Source organism: Calypte anna, chromosome 1, assembly GCF_003957555.1.
Source record: "Calypte anna isolate BGI_N300 chromosome 1, bCalAnn1_v1.p, whole genome shotgun sequence".
NCBI lineage: Eukaryota > Metazoa > Chordata > Aves > Apodiformes > Trochilidae > Calypte > Calypte anna.
The window spans coordinates 170,091,754-170,118,021 of record NC_044244.1 but is presented as its reverse complement, the minus strand read 5'-3'; the positions used below and the strand labels follow the sequence as shown (position 1 = coordinate 170,118,021).

The 26,268-nt window shown below is 38.0% G+C and overlaps 1 protein-coding gene across 1 annotated transcript in view; it reads right to left on the bottom strand.

Moving 5' to 3' along the window:
- RB1 (RB transcriptional corepressor 1) overlaps window positions 1-26,268 on the bottom strand; it is a 77,596-nt gene that overhangs the window by 3,173 nt on the left and 48,155 nt on the right. Inside the window, 9 exon segments of the mRNA XM_030451407.1 lie at window positions 121-170; window positions 626-768; window positions 1,115-1,145; window positions 2,103-2,269; window positions 2,357-2,470; window positions 3,555-3,659; window positions 4,192-4,337; window positions 5,803-5,948; window positions 6,356-6,474. Of these exon segments, the coding sequence (XP_030307267.1) occupies window positions 121-170; window positions 626-768; window positions 1,115-1,145; window positions 2,103-2,269; window positions 2,357-2,470; window positions 3,555-3,659; window positions 4,192-4,337; window positions 5,803-5,948; window positions 6,356-6,474 (1,021 nt within the window).

Sequence of the window (26,268 nt, the reverse complement as noted above, 5' to 3'; positions counted from 1 at the left end):
CACTAAGCAGGTTACTGAAATGACATGAGTGTTAAGCAATGCTTTTATTTCAGTAGGCACAAACTGTATTAGCCAAGGCACTCAATGCAGTGCAGTTAAGGAAAAAAGAATAATACTCACTCATTTCTGCAAGCTTTTGTTGGAACTTGGACTCCTGGGGTAGGTGTTTGCTGCAGATGGAAAACATTTGATTGAGTAGAAATAATTAAAAAAAAAAAGCCTACAAAATCTAGGTTTTATCCTTGTAAACCTAACTATAAATCAAGGCTAGCCCATTTCAGTGCTATTTCCTTCTCTTAAAAAGATGCAAACCCTTTTTTCCTCCACACTGAAGAACTGGTTGATTTCTCATCCATTCAAAAAAATCTGGGTATATTTTTTTAAACAGGCTGACAAAAGATGACAGCATGGGTTTAACACTCAGCAGTAACACTGGGATGCTACAGGCACCAAGTAAATCCTTGCTTCTGACACTGAAGTGTCTGATTCTGGAGTATTACGCTACCATCTCTCACTTAATATATTTACTAGAATTCACACAATGACAGAAGTTAGGGTGTCAGGAGGAAGTCAGGGAGAACCATCTATACTTCAGTTTATTCAAAAGCTGAAAACAATCTCTCACCTTCCATCTGCTTCATCTTGCCCTTCTATATCAAAGCGCAGCCTCTTCAGGGGCTTAGGAGCAGCACTTACTTCTGCGCTGCGCTTGAGCTGGCAGTCACTGTTACACACCATCTGATTTATTTTTTGAAACTTCTCAGAAGCCTGAAATTACAAGAAAACATGGAAAGAATTGTCATTACATCCCAAAGCTTCTGAAACCTTCCAGATTATCCATTAAAACAAAAATCAGGTGGTCTAAAACTCTGCGGTTTAAGAACTCTATCAGCATTCGAAGTAACTGAAACAAAATGCAAAACATTTTAAAAGTGAAATGTGGGTATCTGAGAGGAGTTAACAGGACACCTTTGTAATCTTTGTGCTCACAAATGCCATAAAGCACTGCAACAAACTAGAGACACTGACTGGCCAGTTTCACAGGTGTCAGCAAACTATTCCATTCCTAAGTTACATGCATTCAAGACCAGACATCAAAAACATTAAAACTCACCCCAAATGATTCACCAATTGACACCAAAATTCTGCCAAATGAAGAAGAGAAGTGTTTTAGATTAAGGTATATTTAACACTAAAATTAAGCTCTATTTAGCACTAATTAATCTGCACAGCTAGCAGAAGTCTCTTCCTCTCTCTCTCTGCTTTAAAAGTGCAAACCCAGACTGGGTTTTGCTGTGGTGAGCCCACCCATGTCTCCATTCAGGCCAGTGGATGCTGAATTGCCACATCAACTGTACTATACAGCTAAAAAATAAACTGGCTTAAAACAATCAGAGGCCCCACTGTCTGCCCCTTATCAGCAGGAAGACTCTTCAGTGTTGGGTACCAGATAATCAGCCTTTCATTGTAACCTTTAGTTGTTTGTTAATCAAAACCATGCAGAACTTCAACATGAAATATAATATATTTTAACTTCTGCACACAGTGGGTCAGGTACAATGTGACTCCTTGATCCTAGTTTGAAAAGTTCACTGGGGAACTGTGTATTTGCTGTCATCCTCATCTGCTAAAAACCAGTGACCAACAGTTTGAAATATTCTGCTCAATCAACTTAATACTCTGAACCAGCTTGTTCTAAAGAAAGTATTTTCTCTTATAAAAAAGCATACAAAGCTCATCTCTGTTTTTCAGGAGTAAGAATCCAGAATCAAGGCCAACAACATTTAAGCACCTATGTCAGAAAGCTCTTCTTGGATGACTACTCTGAAAAACAAACAAAACCCCTGAACAAACAAGCAAAAAACCACACCAAAAAAACCCAAACCACAAAACAAATTCCTTGAGAATACTGACTAAACTGAAACAGAAAAGTGCTGGAAGACAACTAAGGATCCCAGATACAGGGCACAAACTTTTACCCAGAAAAGACACAATAACCACAGATTATTGACAATCCAGACTGTGCTGTTTTCTAATTTGCTTCCACTAAAATTGCTCAAATACCTTTAATTTAGTCAAAAAAATGCTTGTTGACAACCTACCTAGACCTTGGAGTCATCTTTGTAGGAGACTGAAACCCATCTGAGAATTTGTATGGGCTCTTCAAGGGTGAGATGTAGATGTTGTTTCCAGCAGGGACACGCCGAGGAGAGTTGGAAAACTGGTAAGGGCTGCGAGGAATGTGTGGGATAGGTGACAGGGTGGGGGGCTATAAAAACAATAAAGCAATCATAAGGGTTTTTTGTCTATATATTTCTATTCTATTATATAAAAGTGAACAGAAGTAAAAGCTTACCCTGTTGGAGGCATACTGCAAAATGTTTGTTTTCAGCTTCTGCATAAACACTAAGTTGTAGAACACTATAATGGAGTCATACTGTTCTTCCCTGATAAGAACACGCTTGAAAGTCTGCATAGGGGGAGAAAAACCAGACACAGCAAACAAATAAAGTTATAAAAAAGAAGAGTTACAATTTTACATTTGACAAACTTCTAAAGCCATGCAATAATTTGTCTTAGGTAAGAGCTAAGTTCTCATGGGTACTCTATACAACCTATTGTAACTACCATTTAGAACTGTATTAAACTGTTTTGTTGGGGTTTTTTCCCCAAAATCATTTATGAACATCAGTAGTGGCACCTACTGCATTAATTGGGCCAGCTCCCTTATGCAAACCAAATTCATCAGAACTGTAACAACGTTCTTCAAATTCAAACATTCATTTCCACACATAATTGCCAAAAAAAGGTTTTGCTATTGTGCATGCCTTGTAAGGCTGAAAACGTCATTACTGACCTGATGTGGATAAATTTTCTTTAGGCTTGGAGACAAAAGCCTGGAATTTAGCCAAGACACAAACAAACTGCAAGAAATTCTGCTAATAGGAGGATGTCTATAGGTCATTTAACTGATTGTTTGGTTTCCTACATAATTAATTATAATTATAATTTTGTGCAAAAAATCAAGTACAATAAAAGGCCCTTACAAAGAAAGGAGCTTTTGAATACTAGAATTAAGCCTGCAATTTTAATACCTACAGACCTGTTTGATATATAACCATACATCTCTATTATCTCTATTTGATACCTAACCATATTTCTATCAAGTTTCTAAAGGAAGTTATCGGCTTGCCTTCCACTGCTTGGATGTTAGGAAACTTCTGAAAGAACTTGGGTTGCTTTTGAAAATCCTATTAGCAGTACAACTGAATCCTTCATAAGGTCTCCAAAAACAATAATCACCCATAATTTAGTATTTTTAAGCAAAAAATGGAATGAAGCTTGCTTTCTAAGGAGAGTTACCAAACTGTGTGAGACGTTTAAGGAGATATAGATTCAGTTTTCTCCTCCACAGAATGGAGATGCAGTGAAGCAGGGTTTTTTTGTACATTCAGGTATAGTTTGTTTGTTTTTTTGTTTCACACAGTTTATGTTTACCCATAAACACTTAGACTGTAACATTTTTATGAAGGTAGAGCAAAGAATTTCCATACCTCTTGATTTGTGTTTGGAAGCTCCTTGTATGCTGAAACGATTGTTTTAAACCTAAGATCTACGTTCTTTACTTTGCATATGCCATACATGCAACACATCATGATCTATTAAGGAAACAAGAAAAGACAACTGGAGATGCAGAAAATTAATTCAGCTTCTTCATTTCAACTTAAGAAACTAATTGGTGTGCTTCCTATTACTCACTGTGCCCTGTAAACTAGCATGCAACTCAACTTCATAAGAACTTCCAAAATATAAGTGAGCTTCAGTTCCCTCTATTTCTGTATGACGACTAATTGGAGCTGGTAATAATTTCACATGCTACTCTTTTAAAGTGGAATAATAAAACATTTATCAGCCACATGGGTTCTTCCCAAAGAAAATAAAAATTTTCCTATGCAAATGACAAGAAAAGTTCGTGTGTGTGTTCATTATTTTGAAAACAGCACTAAATGGTATTTAAAGATCCCACTGGAAGTAACTGCCAATACTTAAAAAAACCTGACATGACAGACTTCAGTCTACATTAATTTCTGAGTTATCAATAGAGAAATACACATAACAATTTCTAATGGCTAAAGAATGTATGAGGAACACGTCCAGTGGAGTCTTTCTAAACTTTCTTGTTAAGGTTACCTGGTCCAAGTGCCTGTCTCTCATAAGTTCATACTCATTTTGCAGTGTGTGCTGGAAGAGTGTCCAGATCAAGAGTTCCAGGTCAGGATGGTCAGAGAGAAGCTGAAAGAACAGGGTATGTAGTCGACGATAGGCCAGTAGATACACTTGAGAAAAAGAGAAGAAAAATAAACTGAAATGATAATGATAGGGGCATACAAAGTAAAAAGAGGATGATAAAGGATGGACAGCAATTAAATGTTCAGTCTCCCACTACAAGAACTACAAACCACCAAATGAAGTTAGTAGAAGCCACAAACAAGCATCTGGAAACACAAATCTACTGGAAGTTAATAAGCAGACGAATGAATTACAAAGGGCTCAGAAAACCCCAGAGCTGGAGAAAGTCAAGGCTTGGGAAAACATTTTGAGGAAGCACCACATATGCCTGTCAAGTTCTTAAGCCTCCCATGGAATCTATTTATGGTCACTGCTGAAAAAAGGGGTGCTATGTTAGAAGAATCTTCTATCTGAGCCTGTGTGACCATTCTTACAGAATAATACAAACATTTTGGTTGGAAAAGACCCTTAAGATCTTCAAGTCTGACCATTAACCCAGCGCTGCCAAGTCCACCCCTAAAACATGTCCCTAAGCACCACATATATGCATCTTTTAAATACCACCAGGGATTCCACCAGTCCCCTCGATAGCCTGCTCTAGTGCCTGACAGCCCTTTTGATGAAGAAATCTTTCCTAATATCAAAGAACGGGTTGGATTGGGAGGGACCTTAGAGATCATCTGGTTCCAACCCTCATGTTACATGCAGGGACACCTCCCACCAGATCAGGTTGCTCAAAGCCCCATCCAACCTGGCCTTGAACACTTCCAAGGAAGAAGCACCCACAGATTTCCTGGGCAACCTCTTTCAGTACCTCACCACCCTCACAGTAGAAGATTTCTTCCTAATATCTAATCTAAATCTACCCTCTTTCAGCTTGAAACTATCAGGCCTCATCCTTTCACTATACACCCTTGTAAAAAGTCCCTCCCCAGCTTTCCTGTGGGCCCCTTCAGATATCAGAAGGCTGCTTGAAGCTTCCCTGACACAAACTTGAGGCCATTTCCTCTTGTCCTATCACTTGTTACTAAGGAGAAGAGACCAACCCCCCCTCCACTACACCCTCCTTTCAGGCAGCTGTAGAGAGAGATAAGGGCTCCCCTCAGCCTCCTCTTCTCCAGGCTGAACAACCTCAGCTGCTCCTCATAAGACCTGTGCTCCTGACCCTTAAATTAGTTCCTTGTCCTTCTCTGGGCTCATTCCAGCACTTTTTGGGGGGCTGGGGAGCAAAACTGAACACAATATTCAAGGTGTGGCCTCACCAATGCTAAGTACAGGGGGAATTTTACAATCTGCAATCAGCAAGCTTTCATTTTGAACTTGTGGAGTGTGGAGTTCCTGTGTTAACCTGCTGGCACATGTTACTGTTTCTTCTAGAGACAGCTGAGACTTTGCACAGTGTTTACTACAGATTCTCTTATTACCTTTTTAAAAATGTTGAGCTTCAAAACCAAAATATGATAAATAACAATAAATAACTTTGCAATTTCAGCACATACAGAAGTAACAAACCTTTTTTGTAGAACAGAGAGAAGGAGGCGGATTTCTGTGGTTTCTGTGTTGGGGGAGTTACAGCTGGCTGAGCATCTGGAGTGGGAGTAGCACTTAGAGGAGGTCCAGAAGCTTTCTTCTTAGGAGATCTCACAGGAGAAAGATAGCTGGACATTGAACATACATTAAGCACTTAACATCACATAATAAAGGAATAATTTTATATGAATAACACTTGCATTAGAAGAATTTAATTGCTACTGTAACCTATTATTACTATAATAGGAATTAAAAATCCAAGTTATTGATTAAATACTTGGCAAAGGGACTTTTTTATTCCTAGGCAAGTAAGATAACAGTTTGCAATAACAAGTTTGAGAAGGTCTGCAAAAAAATATTTCAGCATGTAGTTTAGTTAAATTCATGTGTGTAAGAAGCAACAGCAAATTCAGCAGTTTGACATAACCTAAGTACCATGCCTAGCAAGTAGGAAAACAGAATACAAGTAGTTTTAAATATTAAGGGCAATATTAATGTCACATTTCACTAGACCTCAAACACACATGTCACTTACAGGTCTGCTGCAGTGTGATTATGTTGGAGAGGCAGATTGAGAGTGGAAGTGGGCTCAGGCTGATCAGTTTGGCCTTCTCGTTCTTTTGACAGCTTGATAAGATCAAACAAAGGTGACCCCTAGAAAAATGACAGGCACATTTTGCTGAGAATAGACAACTACATAAGGTAAATTTTGTTCCTCCCTCTCTAAATACAACCCTCAAAATATGGTCCTAAGTCCACTGGAGATATATATATATATTTACACACACACACATACTTCCTACTAAATAGCGATTCCTGGAAAGAAGAGCAAATAGAACAAAAGTACATAAAAGGTCATATTTTAAAACAAAACAAAGAACCCACTGGTGGCTGAGTTACTGCTGCACCTCGTATCAATCCACTTTGCTGCAGCATCTACCCAATATTTTATATATGATAATACACAAGCCACATTCACAACTCATCTAACTGCACGGGGGACTACTTCAGTCTCCACAGTGTCATATTTGAAGGACACTTCTGGTAAGAGCTGCAGTCACTCTGGATGAATTAAGTCTCTGCCCTCATGGCCCAAAACAAACAAATAATTATTTTAGGTCAGTTACCAGTACTTCAGGTGAGGCAGCTGAAATAAGACTGAAACTACTACAAGTTTGAGGTAGGAGGCAATGCAGAGAGGATCTAAGTTGATCAGAGAAGGTTCTGGCTGAAGCAGCTTTTAGTAATAAACAGCAGTATTGAAGAAACAAAATTTCAGGCATTTGCTACTGGTCTGTTATGTACAGAGTATTGTTATGCTGAGAAAATAAGACTGCATGGAAAAATATATTGCCACCATATTTATCCCTAATTTTGAAAACACAATTGATTAGCAAATATCTGCTTTCTCAGGGGAAAAGGAGTGTCCAGAAGACTGGGAACAAAGTAAGCAAAACCACACATTCAGCACTTTCCTCCAAATGATCTCCCAAAAGACAGCAGTAAAATCAATCAGTTCACCACTTCATTTATAAGACATCATTCAACTGTCCAAGGTTTATTTGACCCTATAAATGCATGTTACTAATATTAATATATAACAACAAAGAGCACAGCATGCATGTAAAGCAAGCTGCATCACCTGGCTAAGGCAATATGCAAAGCCCTAGTAAAAATACTATAGATTTACCAGAATTAAAACTTGCATTAAGAATTCTCTCATTTAACCTTATTTCTAAAAAAAGAACACTTTTCTTCTGAAGTACATTAACTAAAAATTCAGAACAACAAGATGACAGTGAATTGAGAATTTCAGTTTTCCACATTGAGTACATTTTGAATTATTATTTTGGCAATACTGGAGCTGTTCCATCTGTAAGAGAAAAACGTAAGTTACTGAGTCATAACCACATCGTTTTTTCTCCAACATTTCTCAACCAGATCAGTTCTTGGGCTGCTTTGCATCATCTTTTCCTGTGCTCTTTCCTTGTTTCTTTCATTGCTGCCCTTGCTAAAAATGCAGAGCCAAGATCTTCTCCATTTCTCATTCTTTTGGCCACTTTACCTCTTCCCTCTTATTACTCCCGTCAGTGTTTCACTATGCCCTGAAGAAGCCAAGTTTCTTTCCCAGAGCAATCACTAATTCATTACTGAAACAACTCTTGATTCCTTGACTAAGAGTGAATCCCACTTCATTTGACATTTTTGCTGTTAATGACTACAAAAGTATTGTTTTTAATTAAACATCAGTAGGACAAAAAGGGGTTGATAAATGTTAATGAGAGGTCAAGAAACATAAGCAAAAGTTGCTATTTTTGAATTTAGCACTTGAGACCAGAAGTTCCAGGTCCTCTCTCAACCCTCCTCCAATTTTCACTACACAGAGTGTGATTTCATGAGATAAGGTGATGGGACACAGCAGCTCGCTCTCCATGGAATAGACCTACCTAATTTTGCATCATTTCCACTCCTTCTCTTCCACTTGCCAGCCTTGACAATCAGTCAACCTCCACCTAAGTCAATTTGATGCACTAAACCAGCAGGAGGTTAACAGAAAAATCAAAACCAGATTTAAGCCAGCTCTGTAGAGAATCAGAAGCAGAGCCAGAAGAGCAAACATTCAGACAAGAAAGGGCAGCAACTCCACAAAGCTTAGGAGCAAAGTAGGAAAAAGTAGAAATCTGGCAGTAAATCCTGCATTTATTGACAACAACCAGTTCAATCAGCTGATTGGCATGCAAAACTTTACCTACAGGAATTTATGAAACCTACTGCTGCTTTCCATCAGCTCAATGAACTACAGTTAACAAGAAGATGCTCTTTATGTAGAAACATCTACTTACAGAGACGTGAGTAACAAGACAGAGTCCAAAACATCTTTTTTGCCTCTCACAAATGCTAATTGACACTGTGGGCAAAAATGTGTCAAGATAAGTAGGTGCTGTCACCCAGCTGGCCCCCAGCAGTAACAGTGGGATATGAGAAAGTACCAGCTCGATGCCAGCAACCCATGGGCAAGTTGCCGACCCTGACTACAGAAATGTTGTTGGCCCTGTGGTTGCAAGAGGCAGGAAAAAGTTACTTTGTTCTCAAAACTACTAAAATTTAAGCGTGCTGCTGATCACAGTTTCCACCTTAAAGCTGAAAAGACTTTAGACTAAGACCCTGTGCTCTTTCCCCAGGAACTCCTTAGCACTCTCACTGTCAGCTTTCCAAACACACAGCCACATAGCTGCACAAGTAGGTGATACACTAATGAGACAAAAAAAAAACAACCCTGGGTATATGGCATAACCAAAAAAGATGCAGAGATGGGTTTTCTCAAATGCATCTATTCCCCCCACATTGCAAAACTGATCATTTAATTACAACTTTACCTGCAAGTATCAAAAAGACTTTGATTTAGTAAATCTGAAGCACAATCTGCAGCTTGTGTAGAGTTTTCAAGTTTATCAGGGCAAACTCTGGTGAGCTTCAGTCCCACCATTTGGTAGTCAACAATCTACCTCTCTTACTCAAATAAGCAAAATACGATGTAATTAACCAGATAATTACCAGTGCTCTATGAAAGACTCACAAAAGAGCTTGAAGCCCTGGGTCCAGCTTTTTTGAACCAGCAACTTGTTTCCAAAGTGACATTATTCACACTATCTTTTACTAATTTATATTGGCTTTTAAAGCTTTTAAGCAGCACTTCAGGCCAGCAGGCCACCTCCAATGCATTCCTTTCACATGAAAGAAAATTTGCCATTTTTGTTTCAATTTAATGCTCAGTAACTGATTACCATTCCTAGATGCAGACACAAATTTTACTCATTAAGCAAAATGCTTTTTTTTTTTTTTTTTCATCTGAACACCCCTGTGATGGCTAGAAAGGCCCCATTTTGTTAGTGCAAAAAAGGAAGAAAGCAATTAAGGCCTAAAATTTCTCCAGGTCAAACAGCCACTGGCATCAGAATGAAGAGTAAAAATTCAACTTGGTTGCCTCTCACACTACTCAGGGCTAACTCCAACACTGCAACACCCAACTCAGTGAGTGAAATGGGGCTTTAGGCAGTGAGCATCTGCAGGATGCTTCCCTGCAGGAACACCTGCATCACAAGGATCTGCAGTGATGTTTCCCAGGCTGAAAGCTCCTTTTAAGGACAAAAACAGGCAGAAATTCCTGTTGGCTAATCTTTATTTATCTACGGTGAAACAGGACACAGAGGTGCTTCCCAGCTTCCTGATCTCTACATCAGCTCTGTCCCAACAATATGTTTAACTGGACTTTGGTTTCCATGAGAAGATTAAATGAAAGACCTAAAATCCTTACATGAGGAACATCTGCCCTTGGGTTTGGGTGTACAGAGCAAGTTCCTGAGTAGCTTTTCTCTCAGCAGCACTAATTAGCAGTTTGCAGCATATCAAAACTGCTTTTGTCTTTGTTTTCTGTCGCTTAATGTTTTTATTCTTTATAATAATTTCCTAATTGATTTTCAAGTTTTAGTTATTTGTCCACAAGAAATGTTAATGAAGTGTTTGTCACTAAAGTATGATATATATTTCAGTGCCAAACTTCCTTGGGGCCACTGTTTGGTCTTTGTCTTTTGTTTCTGTTTTGTTGTTGTTGTTTTTTAATAACACCACCTCAAATTATTGAATCAGTCAATAGAATACATAATATTTAATAAATATTCTTCTTCATAGCATGCTAACAGGTGGCTTTGACCTTTCAAGACAAAGCAAAGCAGATTTAGAACTGACAGCTTTGGAATGAAGTGCAAGGAGTGGATCTCAGCATGAGCTACTTGCATCCCTCTTTCCCATGACAGAATTGCACACCCAGGAAGCTGACTTTTGCTTGCAATTGTAGTTTCAGATGTTTCACATGATAAATAGGATTCAGAATTCTGAAAAATTCAGGCCTGCCAAAAAAATTACACTTCACAGTCTAAACTTAAATAGTTTTTGCTATAAAAAACAGTAAGACTAAGGACCATGTTTTAATAAAAATTATTTAATTAATGACTTGTGTTATAAATATTACTTTCCTATTAGGGCTTGTTCTTACAAAAATTTATAATGAAAACCATTAGAAATAGCAACATTAATGGTTAAATTAATGTAAGAACACTGACAGATCTGCTTTCAACTTCTAAGAGCAAATGTATGTTCAATAAAAGTCCTATTCTTATTGTACTGATCTCCAGCATTTAAGATCAAGTAATAGTTTTAACAAGGTTTGTGAGGATGTAGATTGCCAAGGAAAAAAAAAAAAGCAGAAAAGAAACAGTGACTGTTAATTAGTTCTGGTCATTTGAAAGCAATATTTTGACAGGCTTTTTCTCCTCACACACGAGGCTTAGAATGTCATAAATTATGGAGGAAATGAACACCACACACTGATACATATTAAAACCATGGAAACTTTGTTATTTGAAGTCCTTGCAGCTGACCTGAAAGCTGGTGCTCTAACCTCAAGCCAGTTCAGAATTTTCAAGTCCAGGTCTCTCATGTTCCAGTTTTCTTTTAAAATTAATAATATATCTATAAAATGTGGAACTGATTTAGGCAGTCTCTAGCTCCTCAATAACATGAGGTCAGATACCTCTCGTGGGTAAAACCAAGTTTTCTTATCAAAAGCTACTTAAGGTCACATGAATAAGGAGTCAAATCTCTCAAGTCAGAGAAGGAAACCGAGGCCACCAGAGCCTGGGTATACACCTTAAGCCTGTGTTGCTTTTAGATGACGCTGCAAATCTATTCCCTTTACAGTTTTCCAATAATTTAAGTTTTCCTCCAAAGGTTCTGAAGAGACCTGGCAAATCTAAGAATTCAAACACAGTTCCAAAGTCGTCCATCAACATCCTCTCTCCTTCCTCCCTCCCTCTTCCCAATCATCCCCAACCTCTCTTCTGTCAACAAAGCTGGAGAGCTGGTCCAGGGAATTGTGGTTTTGTTGTTCCTTGTTTTGTTTTTTATTTGCTTGGAGTTCTTTAAACACATTTGGCAGGGGAGGCCTTACTTTTAAATTCAGAGTAGCTCACCTATCTAATTCACCTTACAGCAATGCAAGTGTTTGCATTTGGTCAGATGAAGGAGCAGAAATGAGCACCTGGAGGATGAAACCCACCTTTCAGTGGCACCACCATGCCTCACAAATTCCCAGATTTCTCCTCCAAAGCAGTCAACACATCTGTGAATAGGGTGATCCTGCAGAAGATCTCCAGACCAGATCAACAGCTCTGACAGGCTCCTTCAGGTAAGGTTCTCTTTAAAGAAAGCATTGCCAGAGGGCAGATGGGAATGGAGCTACAACAGATACTAAAAGACTGAATAAATGTCAATTTTCCCAGCAGAGAGAGGTTATCAGTAAAGCCTCATGCTCCATGTTGCAACTGTTGCTGTTTAACATTAACAAATGACAAGGAAATGTAGCAGGGGTAAGGAAGAGATGGCTGCCAGAAGCACAAAATTATTCCATTTTAGGAAAAATAAGCTCACTCTTTAAATCACTCCCGTGACTTTCAATGGCTGGATGATAAAAAAGCTGTAATAATAGGTGATTATACAAGCAAAAATAATGAAAGAGGAAAATGTCTGCATTTTTCAAAAAGGCTCTAACATTACCATTATTTAAAAGAGGAGAGAGAAAAAAGAAAAAGAAAAAAAAAAAAAGGTATTCAGAGCTAGCATGAGTAATTCTGAAACCACCACTCAATGCTCAAAAGTGAAAGCTGAAAGCATTATTAGCAAAATAATAAAATATTGCATTATGCCAGTATAATAGCCCCTGGATTCTCAGAGTCACCAAACTAAATTTTCAGGCCATAGGACTGAAAGCCAAAGCCACCAAGTCTTTCATACAGCCCACATGTTCTGCTGTGGAAGTAACAGCTACAGAACATTGTGAATGTGGAAAATACCCACTACTTCAAAAAGCAACTGCACTGGTAGGTCCATAAAGCACTACAGAATATAATAATCCTTTCTTGCTGAATGCTATATAAGAAAATAGCATTGTAGGCTCAACCTGCATCTGATTTTCCCCAAAGCAATTGCTACGAGCTTCTCCCAGATGGATCTGGGGTCTGGACTGGCAGTGGTGCTGGGGAAACAATCCATAACTAAAGAACTTGGCATGTTTATTGCCTTCCTCCCCAGGGTAAAACCAGGCTTCAGTATGACTACTTCTTGGATTAATCTCACTTCTCAAGATTTTCAGGTGGAAGCTAAAGACAATCTGAACTGGTGCCAGTTTTCTCCCCTCAGCACAAGAAATCACCTAGAATACATAAACTAAAACCCTATGTGAATCATTTGACTGCTGGAAATAGTGTGATATCAGTCAACAACAAAATGTCCTGCCAAAAATCTTGAGGTTAATTACATCAAGATCCTTAAACTGTGAAAACACTACAGTGTGTGAAGACTCAGCAAAGGAAGAAGAAAACATGCTTAAAAGGATCATTATATTAACTGACATCACACAGCATTAAGAACAACACTTCTATAGTTATTTTCATGTAAGAAAACTCATTGTACTCAGGGGCCAAACAGTACTTAAGCACTTCTTCAGAAAAACTTTTGGGTCACAAAATAACTACCTCAGTAAAGAGAACTTATTTATGCAATTTCTAGGGTTAATGATCAAGCAGATTGTCACAGTGCTACATATCACACTTTCTAGCAGTTTCATTTCTAACTGACTTACACGGTCCCAGTTACAAGAACAATTAAGAGCAGTTCCAGGAATTATTTTTCCAAGTACAAGAAGAGACATGACAATGGAGTGCCTCCTTGAGAGTTTCTGTTAAAAGCCTGTAAATTCAAGTCTGGAGGTCTTTCCTGTTTGTCACTAGCTGGACAAATTTAGCTGCATTGTACCACCAACAATCCTCTTAATCCAGCTAAAATTGGTAAACGTGCCCAGGAACTTTGTAAATAGCAGTTCTTGAAACAGCAGGACAGTCTCTTTTACCAACATAATCAAGGTGTCAAGGAATTATGAACTGAACAAAAAAAGACTGTGCAGAGGATATAGATGAGCATGTCCAGAAGACTAATTCTCTAGAAAAAGCAGTACTAGCTAGGGAATGGCACATGTCCTGAAACCATAAAGAACAGACTGATTTATGGTATTTAAAAGTAAAAAGCACTATTAAATATCCTGCAACGTGCTTTGTATCATCTAAAAGAGAAAAACAGGACAAAGACATTGGAGTTCCAAAAACAACAATATGCCATGCTTCATAATAAAACGTGGTAAAAGGAGTATGAAAACTGTTTCATGCAATGGATTTATTAACAACTTTTAGAAAATATTTCCATCTGAAGAAAATTATACATGACAAAGAGAACAAAGAGGAAGTTGTAACAAATAGCTGTACAACAAAAAATTGTTACTAGCAGTTTAACAACATATTGGGCATAAACCCATTCTAAGAAGAGTTTTGATCCTAATGTGAGCTGATACTTCTGTGACTACCATTACAGAATGTCTCAAGCTCAGTTACCTTGGTTTATAGCAACAGTATTTACTCAAGACAAAACCTGGCTGTCATTGTGTTGTGCTTACCTCTCAAAGCAGAAACATATGCAGAGCTTCTGAATGCTCAACTGACAGAATTAAACAAAATGTCCCTAATGAAGTATTTCTGCCTTACAAGCATTTATTTAACAAGCAAACAAAATACACTATAATAGAGGTAAAGAGTAGTGCACTGGAAATCAGATTAGGAAGAGAAGATTAAAGAAAGTCTTGGGCTATTATTTAAGTCTTCATTGAAAATACATACTTCCCAATCTGAAAATAAATCATTGAATTTGGCAGTGTGATGCAAAACAATATAAAAATCCCTGAAAACACCCCAAACTTTTCAATAACCTGTCTGAACAGATCTGAAACAAAAACTCAGAAGACACTGGTGTCTATATTTTTTCATGTTACAACCATTCCACACTTAGTTTTTACTAATTTTACAAATCTAATATTAACCTAATTTATTAAGTCTTTCTCCTACTGTTTCCTCTGAAAGTTTTGCAGCTGGTACTGAGGCAATTCACTCCCCCCAACTCCTTTTGAGGGCAGTTTCACTGACCTACAGTGTTAGCTGGCTTCCTTCAGTACAAACTGTAAATCTGTATAACCATACCAGAAACACTTCCTAAGTAAGTATGTCAGGATTAGCTTTTCATAGATCTGAGATGGAAAAATTATAACTAATACTGTCAAACAGTATCAGACCCCATCAGAAAGTGATGGGGTCAGTCAGAACTTCTTACACTAAACTGTGTGCAAGTATCCACAGAATTACTGTAGGATCCTCAAAAAGACTAAAGAAACCTTAATATAATGCAATACATCTCCTGTAATTTTTTTCAAACGTCAAAAGCTGTAGCTAAGCTAGCAAAGAAGGCCAAAAATACTGTAAAAAAAATCTCAACATTCTGTGTAAGATCAAAGTGAGGATGTCTGTGAACTGCAGCTACAGCTATAGTCACGTGGACCTCAGCAACATCTGTAAGAAGGCAGAGCTAACATTTCCTTAAATTAGACCACTATTATTTTCACAAAATCATGTAAGAAATTATATTCAGTGCCTTTCCTCATGGTCACCCAACCTTTTTTATTGAAGATTGTTCAGTGAAGAAAAACAAGCTCACTGTCTGAAAAACCATGTTGGAAGCCAGAACATTTGCCCCTTAGATATTCAGAGGAAAAGGATGCAGGAAGTAGTGATTTATAGGGCTTCAAAACACTGTTTCTACTTTACACCACAAGATCAAGCCAAGGTGCTTTTCTGTGTAAATATAAAATCTGTGATTACTGGATTTCACAGAAGACAACTGCTGGTTACTACTTCATATAAAATCAACTAATCTGAGTCACCTTGCCAGTTGGGAGGATAGTAGAAAGAATGGATAGAAATAATGACATGCTGGCATTCTGAGTATTTGGCTAACAAGTAACTTGAGTGCTGCAATACAGACAGCTGACAGCATGACAACATTTTTGTTGCCACCTCAACCTTTTCTTTTTCAGCTTCCTTCAAGCTTTTTAAAAATTAGACCAAGCTATTTCCCCCCCCCCCCAGCTGCCTGAATTACTTAAACAACCAGAGTAGGGCATAAAAGGTAAGTGATTTTAGAGAAAACTTGGACAAAAAGGCTTGAGTGATTAAATACAAAAGCAAAACAGATCCTGCTGATACCCAGGGAAACAACAGAGATTTGTGTGTTTAAAACTTGAGTTTGGATAACTTCACAGGGATCTAGGAAAGCAAGGTTAACCACCTTCAAGTTTTGAAATCAAGTTATAAAAAGACAAAAAAATCATGTTGTTTTTTCTCTGAAACACCACATACCAGACTGCCCACTTCACATCTGAATAGCATTAATGCAAACAAATCTCCCCCTTTGAGAATGCTCTGTGCTACACATATATAAGAAGGATCCATACTCAGCAACCAGTTTTCCCACCTGCAGCCCCTATGCCCAGCCATTCTGGAATCTGAAGCCAGGATTGGGTTTGGGGGCTCCTTGGAAGACCCATGGGGGCAACCAGATACCTCAGAGAAAGTGCCTTACAAAAGCTGTGCTGGTTTGAAAAGCCTGCATCCAACTGGGGACTTAAAAGCAAAGTTGTGCAGCTGAGACAAGGCCATGTGAGTCTTGGGTTTTCATAAAGATACTGAGGAAGCCAAGCCTCCTTTAAAATGACAAAGTTAAAAAAGTCACATCTTAACAAATGGAAAAACTTTCAGAGTATTTTTAGTACTTCTTCCTTTTTAGTGCTCAGATGCTCCTGTGTGTAGGGAGTAGATGTGTTTATGAAAATCAAGAAACTTGCACGGGCTCTGCCATTGCCTTCCTCTGTACAACGTTTGCTCCTTGACCATTTATCTTTCCATTTGAATGCTACTGGCATATAATTTAAAAATGAAACACATACAGGAAAGAAGGTACCTGACTCTCCTTGAACTCATAAATCAGAGACATTAAGCACCTATCTACAAAATAGTAAATTTAATTTAGCTGAGAAGGTACATTAAATTATCAAATAATCAAAACATGCTTCTCTTGATCTCATTGAGCTAAAAATATCCTGCTGTTTTCCCAAGAAGAAAAAGGTGAAATTCTTCAATAACAAAGTGCCTTTCTATTCAAGGTCTCTGAATTTTTACTGTTAGAAACTCTTGGTCCTTTGTAAACAGAGCAGAATCAAAGTTGCAATGTTTCTGATGAAACCACGGCATTTGACATCCTATTTTGAAAAAATTAAGGTCTTTTGCTCCTACTTTTACTTCCTTAAATTTAAGGAAAACAAAATTAGCTTCTTAAGGTTTTTATATTTTAAATTCAGTTGGCCTTTTCAAAAGAAGTTTTACAGAAACATATTGCTGCAGAAATCTTACATTTTGCCAATAGGTTTTCCAACAAGAAGTATTTCAAACTCCTTCTGCTAGTCCTACAACCAAGCTGTGGTACCTCTTTTAGCAATTTCAAAATAGAAGGTCACTGATCAGTGATTTAAAAGGTATCATCCTAATTCTGAAACTTGATCATGCCATGAACTAATGACATGCATGATGTAACTGAAAAATCTGAACACTTTTACTGAAGTTGCATACAACCATATACATATATGTGCAAATGAAGGAAGGCTCACATCACTGGGAAGCTTTCCTCTCTCTCCATAGAGTGTGAAACCACCAGTCTTAGAGAAGCCCTCCCAGTTGCTTTCCTTTAGCTCCCAAACTCAGAAGCATGTAAAGCTCACACATTAGGTAGAATATAATACAATTTGAAGTCTGTTGGATTTTACAGCTTCTCCTATTTGCACTAGAAGAACGAACCTGAACTGCAGCTCAAACATTTCTCTCAAACTTTCACACACTTTCTACTTTGATCATTTCCTGCCATCAGCACACTGTGCATACTAAAGCCTAGCAGGCTCAATGTGTAGATCCAGAGTAAAACCCACTTCTTACAACTCCACCACTGTCAACTACACCAACAGCCCTGAGCACAGCTATAGCTCAAGCAATGTAAAGTGCATTTTGATCAACAGATCTGTGCAGGAGTAACAGTGCAGATGCATGCCATGATCAAATGAATTGAAGTTTCCAGTCCCAGTTATACAGATCTCTCACTGACTTTGTCTCTCCCAGCAGAAGTTAAGTATCATTTTTAGGAAAGGCTAAGGGACAGAAACAAAGGGCTCACTAAAAAAAAAAAAAAAAAAAAAAAAAAAAAAAAAAAAGGTTATTTCTCAAGTTAGACCCACAACCAACAATCTCAAAGAACCAGAATTTATTTCTCTCTAATACCCAGCTCTCCAGACTTCTTGTTTTAACTGCAGGTAACATGAGGTACCTGTAAGCACATTTGTCTGTAATTTTCTAGCTCTCTAAATTGGTCAACCTGACTCTTTAGACTGAACATGACAATAAAAATGCAAACCATTACTGAAGACAGTTGGCCCAAAGCACCCAACATCCTGACATCAGCTAGGAAATTCAGAGCATCTTCAGTCAAGTCCAGATCAGGTATTTGCCTTAAAAAGATACCATCCCTCTTCATCACAAAGGGAAGCATGACTATGTATAGTATGTCTGTATTGCTGTTCATTTTTATCCTTTGTGGAAAAATTAATCAGGCTTTTTTATTAGGATATATATATGTAAAGCCATTTACATGAAAATAAATTATAGGGTGGTAACCAGAAGCATGGATACATCACTCTTCAGCTTTGCAGAGGCTTTTAAACTCCTCATGGACTAACCAATACTAAATTAATGCCTGGCCAAGAGTTAAAACCATAAAGATTTGAAAGCCTTGAACACTCTGTCATAACATTTACAGCACAGTTGGCTTAAATCAGTTTTAAGTCTGGTGGTGCTTCCCTAAGTTACGTATCTACACTTTTTGCTCCATCCCTTGCTTTAGTGTTAGCACAGACAGGACTATGAAAAAAATAATTGTTAGAATTCCTTTCAAACCAAACTGTTCCCCCCATTCAGCTGAGGGTGCACATACACACAGCACAAGGGAAGAAGCAGAGGAAAAGGCCTGAAGGGACAGCAATAGGATTGCTTCAAGCAACAGCCCACATTTCAACTGTTCACATCGATCATAAAAACGCCGTCAAAACCCAATAAATTCAAGAAATACAAAGACAGGTAAGAAGCACAAGTAGGAACTTTGTGGTCTTTCCTAAATAACATCTTCTGTATCTGAGACCCTAACTTTGTTCCTTTCAAGATTTCAGCAGAAAATTCTAATATACCATGCAAGAAGCACATCCCTTTTCCCTCCTCCAAAGTTCTGACATTCGCTTTTTTACCTTCTAGGTAGTAGCTGATTGCCACACTGAAAATACAACTGCTAAATACAGTAAGAAGTGTTAAAATAAGTTCATAAAGTACTGAATTTGTTTCATATAACTTCAGGATATGGGCTGGAAGGGAAGAGCAGTTGCGGGGGGGAAAGTCAGCTAAGTACTTGTAATAGCAGTTTACCACTACTAACGATATGCTAAACAATTGTTAAAATGATTTTAAGATGCAAAATTTAAAGAGGTTATTTGCTGACTTAGACATTTACAAAGTAATAGGTCTTCACATCAATGAAGTCCAAGTTCTGCTTTTTGGCAGCAGTTCTCCCCTGACAAGAAGTTTCTTGTCAGTATTTATCTCTACTAATTAGCTCACCAACTTGAGCAACTCTTATGAAACTTTTTTTTTCCCCTAACTTCTTACATTCCATTTTTGTGAAGGAAACCAAATTAATACCAAACTAATAGGGGTTTTTTAAACTACACAAATACACATAAATCTTACTGAATGATCATGGTAAATTCTTTAAATAGCTTCTTAATGTTATCCTTTATAAAAATAAGAATAGGAATGTAACTGCAGGCTTTGTGGTATCTCTGACAAACAGAGGTTAAAATCCTCTAGTACAAAGATGGAGTTCTCCACTTAGCCAAAACTGCAAGAAGCTGCAAGCACCTGATGCAGTGTTTGCAAGTCATCCGGCATGAAAGTGAGATACATCCTCAAGAAGGACATGGATAACCAGTAATCTTGACATGGAACCAGCCTACCTCAATCCTGGCTAGAAAATATACGTTGGGTAAAACCTTACACTAAAGATCCAAAAAATAAAAAACCTTTGGGCTAAAAAAATTACAGATGTAATTCTAACAAGTTCTGTTCTCCAGACCTATTTCATCCTTCGAAAAGCTTCCAAAATAGTTCATGAAGCTTCTTACCTTTCCTTCCTACTACCCTAGTATTTGCTTAACTTAGCTGTTGATTTTATTATTATTTTTTCATTAAACAGTCATATTTTCCAATTACAAAGTATTGAGTAAGAATTTTTAATCATGGAACATTTGGTAAATTTTTGCCAACTCCAATTAAACTTTGAATTTCTAATTCTATGCTGTAGAAAGCACAAGCTTCAGTAGAGCCAGAATTTTTTAGAGAAAACCATTTAACTTATTTCCTGAATAAATTTATAGAGAAATTCCAAATACTGACATTATGTCAGTCATGTTTGCAGAGTGACTGAATAAATGTGTATTTTTTTTAAAAGGTAAAAAAAGTGCAAGTGAGAGTTCAGAAACTTGGGTTCTGTTGTGATTAAGGCATCTCTCTTCCCACCCAACATTTTAGAAATGCATTAGAAATTCATCCTATTCCTACCCTTTCAAAATGATGCTGCTAAGATTGTTTACCAGTCCTTTCCCATTTCTCTCTAAACAATGTCTGTTTTTCAAACTCTTCACCTTCTCAATCCTTTTACTTCACAATTTAGCCCAATCCTTTCAAACCACTCAGCCTATAGCTTAAGGCTTGAAAAAATGTGGTGTTACCTAACCCCTCACAAGCCTGCTCTAAAAGCAGTTACACTTAAGGTATGTCATAATCATCTAACACATTTCTAATGCATGGAATACATACATAAAGAAACCTCCCTGAATTAAGCTATAAAATACAATTCTGAACATCATCTCAAGTTCTATCTAGATGGCTGGTACAAAAAGTCAACCCCCATGCCACTGTCTACTATAGACACAGTTGGGCCTCCAAGAAATACTGCAGCAGAACCATTTTCAATCATCTTACCTTAAACTACTCCAAAGATGCAATGGAAATAGGGATTGTGTTCTTTGTGCCAAGTAATTTCTCCCCTAAAGTGAGGCCATATAAAGGGGCAGAGGCTTAAAGTGGCAAGTGCCTAAGTATATATCCAAGCACACTGTCTGTAACAGAACATGAAGGATTTAAATTTGAGGCTGCAGGGAGGGGTAAGCAGGTGTGGCATTTCTTACTTGTTAATGCTGTGCATATCAGATAAAGGTGGGGGCCACCATTTGAAATCAGATAACAAATGGACGTGAAGATGATATCGTATCCAATTATTGCTTGCTCCCCCTGGATATTATTTTAATTGCATTCTCAGAAAAACTTACTCTGCACATCAAAATATCTTTGAATGTAAGCAAAAATTGCTGCTGGGACTTTCCATGACTTACTCAAACAATTTAAGTCAAGAAGCTTTTTGCAGGTATTTGTCAGTCATCTGTTAGTGGCCTAAAACACTGCTGTAACTACTGCTATGTATTTAGAGTGTAAACAAGCAACCTGTGTATTCCATTACATCCATTTACATAACTCCAGGTAGGCCTAATGTGTTCATTAGCATTAAATGAACCTTTGAGATAAGAAACCTTCTTTCCCCGTTAGATGCTGCACATTTCTGTTAGAGCTATCACAAAAATCATTTTCAGATGTACAGCACCATGCTTAAAAAAAAATCTCATATTTCTTCAACACGTTCCACAATAATTATGATCAACAGAAACCAAATAATGAAAGCTCTAAAATGCAAGCAGAGGACACATATAATATTTTCTGAAATTATATAATCTAAATATCTCCAGAACTTGCATGACAAACTCCAGGACATAGAACTGCACTTATTCCATCACTATACATAGCCAACTTTCCCCAAAACCATACTCGTAATAGCTTTACACATACACATAATAGTTTTACACAAAATGAAACAAGAATTTCAAACTAGTAGTAATTTTAAAGATTCTCCCATATTCTCATTATTTTAAGAAGTTTCCCTGTAAATCAGAGTATTTAGAAAGCCTCAAGTAGACCTGTAAGTACTCTGAAGGATTACAGTTACATTAAGGGATACTGTGACTTCTGAACTCAGTCCCAACAGCAGCACTTCAGACCCAAAACTGCACTTGAAAGGAGAGGTGACCAGTTAGGAAAGCAACAGATATTTCTTTGGCCTCTTAGTTGCTTAAAAATTATTACCCAACACAAGTCAGTTTTCCTTTATGCCTGTATCACCTTTTACATAGTATTCCTCAGTAGTTCACTTCACTTAGTAACAATAAGGTGTATAAAGGAAATTGCACTTCTTGAAGTGTGACTGACATATTTGCTGCATGTATTTTTATATCCATTGTGCTCAATTTATTCAGAGAGACTGTATGTATATTATATATATATTTGGGTTTTAAAAGCCCTATGAGTCCAAGAGCAGAGGACAAAAAAAGGAAATTCTCTCTACAAGCCAGAGAGGAGCAGTTGTGTTTCCTATAAAGGAAACTGAAACCATTCTGAAAAGAGAAGCATTTAAAATGCACAGGAATGAAGAATCCTCAGTTTATTCCAACCTTCCTTCTCCCTTTTTAAGCAACTGCAAAAGATAAATTATTTTAACTCAGAGAACCTCACAAACTCACAGTCCAAACATTTTACCTTCTCCTACCTTTTTTAAAAAATTTGAAAGATTTTTGCCAGCTATGTATTAGAACCTATTTAGTATACCAAAAACAAATCAGGAAAACTGGTTCTAGGTAAGTAAAACTTTCAGTGGAAAATATTTACAGTTCTTTTAACTTGTACTTTGTACAAGTAGTTTCATTTGCATTGGGCTAATGAGTTTCCTGATACAGAGGAGTCTTCAACTGGCTATGCAACAGTCATGAGGTATTAGCCTGGCTAGACAAAAACAGTCAATTCACTCTCTCATAATCCTCATTTTAAGACTTGCCTACTAAAGTGGAAAAAACTTATGGGGGAAAAATTCAGTGTGCTAACTACTTCACACTGTCTCCATAGGTAGACACCATCACTGCAGTTTAAGAAGGCAGTAAATCACTCACCAGAACAGGCTTACTGCAGTTTAGGAGTCTCTTAGAAGGCAGCTCCTGAAAGGTGGCTGAGAAGGTGAAGTTCCCAGCCCTGCTTTCTCTGTACCTGCTCCCAGTAGACTTACTCTAGTCAAGTCATTCAGTAGACCCTTCTGCTTGGCAGCCATCTCGTAAAAAAACACAGAATTTTACTTTCCCTGTATATTTTTATCATACTCACTTGTCATTGTAATTATCTCAATATCATATTTAAGAAAGGGTTTCCCATCCAAGGACTTCAAATAGTTTTTAACAATTAAGATGGTCTTGCATTCCAGTGAGGAAGTAAAGCAGCTCTTATGTGGAGGAAAGCTAAAGTACAAAGTCATAGAAAACTCTGCCAGGACTGGAACAGAAAATCTGTGGCACAGCCAGAAGTAGATTTCCTGGCTCCCAACTCTGCATCTCAACCATAATAAATTCCCTGTATATACACATGCTTAGAGAGAAATCCTGGTGAATAAACTAAAAATGCTTCAAAAATCATCACTATCCCATGAAAATGACTGGATTAAAAAAAAAACACTTAGGGCAAAGAAAATACTGTTCTGCCAGGGTTTGGCTTCCCTGCAGTAGATAGCACAAGTCCTTTTGCATAAGACTGTTTAACCAAAGAGAGAAAAAATGCCTTTACAGCTGTGCCTTTACAAGCAGCAACATTGGTTTATGAGTAATTGAGTTACACGATCCTACGTGCACCACTGATAACCTTCATGTAACTGCATACACTGGGTTTACAAGCACTATAAAAATTTATTACAATAATATTAATATTGAACTTGCTCATTTTTCATTGTTGGTGGGTTTTGTTTGTTTTGGTTTTTTTTAAAGTAAATACAGGCTTATAGTACCAGACCAAATGTGGTACACAAGACAACCTGAAAATTCATTTCACCTTTTACTACAACTTGTGTTTGAGCACAGCACCAAAGAGTAGAGTAGCACTACAGGAGCACAACACATTAGCCAAAACAACTTTGCAAGCTTGGAAAGCCTTCCAATACGTGTTTAGTTTCAGTGAAATATTTCTTATTTGAACTTCTGAAATGTAAGGGAAGCTGCCCCTTTGACCTAAATGAGAGCAAGTCTTCAACTCTATGGCATGTGGAAAAAGAAGGGAGCAGCAGCTGTTGATGGCAGTGCCCTAGAGCCATTCTACTACCACACCCCTAGGGCTACAAGGACTTTTTCTGTCCCCCTGTGGAACACTGTACCAGGTTTGCCACACAAATCCAGGATCACTCAAGGCTGTCAAGAGCCATAGAATCACTGAATTGGCTGGGTTGGAAAGGACCTCAGAGATCATCAAGTCCAACCCTTAGTCTTGGGTATCTAAATTCATATAAGCAGAGTTAAGTGGAAAATGACCACAGAAATGTATGAAATCTATTCAATGCTGAAGTGAGAGATGATTTCAAGTATGTCATCAGCTCTTAGCTTTAAGGAGCCCACACTCTTGTCTTCAATGCCTCTTCAAAAGCCACAGGAAGCCTGCTGATTGAAATGCAGTCTCTGCTCATCTAGCACCAGCAACACATGACAGGCCCTAACTCATTCTTACCTCTGATGCAGAAAGTCAGACAGACTTCCATTTGCATCTCCCTGCAGTGGCTGCATCGTTTCCTTTGAAGGAAAAAAACCCCCTCAGCATAGAGGGCCCTCCCTGCAGCTGCTTCCTCCTGCCTGTTCCACCTCCCCATCCCAAAGTAAAATTTGCCCACAGTGAAGGAACACAAGCAAGGTCATTATCACATAAATTATTTCTCCCTAATAACTGATAAACTTTTTAAAAATTATTTTTAAAGTGCTGGGGCTTACTGGAGGCTTTTCCATATCTGACAGCACAGAACCCAACATCTAGAAACATGACCCAGCGTGCAGAAAACATGTGATGAAGTTTTCTCCCTGTTCATGCTGGAGCCCAGCCAGAAAGGAGGCTGCTCTCACCTCCCACAGCTCATGGTGCACTAACACAGGTCTTTCAGCCCTGGGAAGTTCATAGAAATAACAACACTGCTTGGTAATAATTGGTCACTTCTAGTAAGAAAAGGGGCATGCAATTCACCTTTGCTATTCACACATTTACACTTAAATGAGTCAGACTGCCAGCTCAGTCATATACCTCCTCACTGAAACCCTGAAATTGAACTTTAGAACTTCTCTGCACCTGAATTCTATGTCTGGAAGCATGCAAATATAACTCAGTTCTTCAACTAGTGTACAATGCACATACTGTTCTGGACCAGAAAGGTGCAGGGGTAAGAGAAAGTCCCAAAGAAAGCAAAAGCATATACCTAAGCCCATAAATGCAGCTCTGTGGTGCCCACACCTGTAACAGGAGGAACAACATGAGCCACAGCAAGGCCAGGACTCTGACAAGACAAACCAAAGGCTGGGGACACAACTTCATGATGGCTCTAAAGTACATTTATCCAGGTGAAATAAACAGTGCCTCTAGGTAGGCACCCCTCACCCTGCCTCTGTGCACTTACACCTTCACCCAACAGAAAATCAAGTATTCATGTGTCACAGAGACATACTAATTTTCATTCATTTCTCTCCCTAAACGTAAATTATTCCTTGAGGTTTTGATATGTGACATCAAATTTCTCTGCTTCAGGGATTTTCATTCCAGTAACTGAGTCTGCCCCATGCAGTTTTCCTGTGCAAAGCTGGAACAGGAAAAGAGAGCTCAGAGCTCTCATGGCCCAATACAGAGCTCAGGGACTCTTTCAGGAAATCTTCCCCCTTTCACCACCCATGGCTTTCAGGAACAAAATCAAAATGTAACCACATGTGATGACTCCTTTTGTGAGGAAAGTCAGGTAAGGCAACTTGATGCTAAGGTACAATTTAGGATGGACACACAAGACTCTCCCAGCTCACATTTTCATTTCTTGCTGTCTTAGAAGTGGAAAATGCACTACACTTTACAGTCAAGTTTTGAATTTCAAAGTTAAGTGCTTAAGTATGAATTTCAAAAACAGTCAAAAAGGTTTCTTGTGGGTAATAGCCTACTGAAATGAAATTGCTTAATTTCACCTCAAAAATCAAGGAGAAAGAATTTCACAGAAGAAAGCTATCAAGAAAACTTAAACTAAAATTATAAAGACCATTTTTGCATGCTCCTGAATTTTGTCTGGCATACTTTACACTAAGAAACTATGCCAAAACACTGTGAAGTGCTATTATTTGCTCTCCTTTTCAGCAGACTAGAAAGGTTTTGCCCAGAG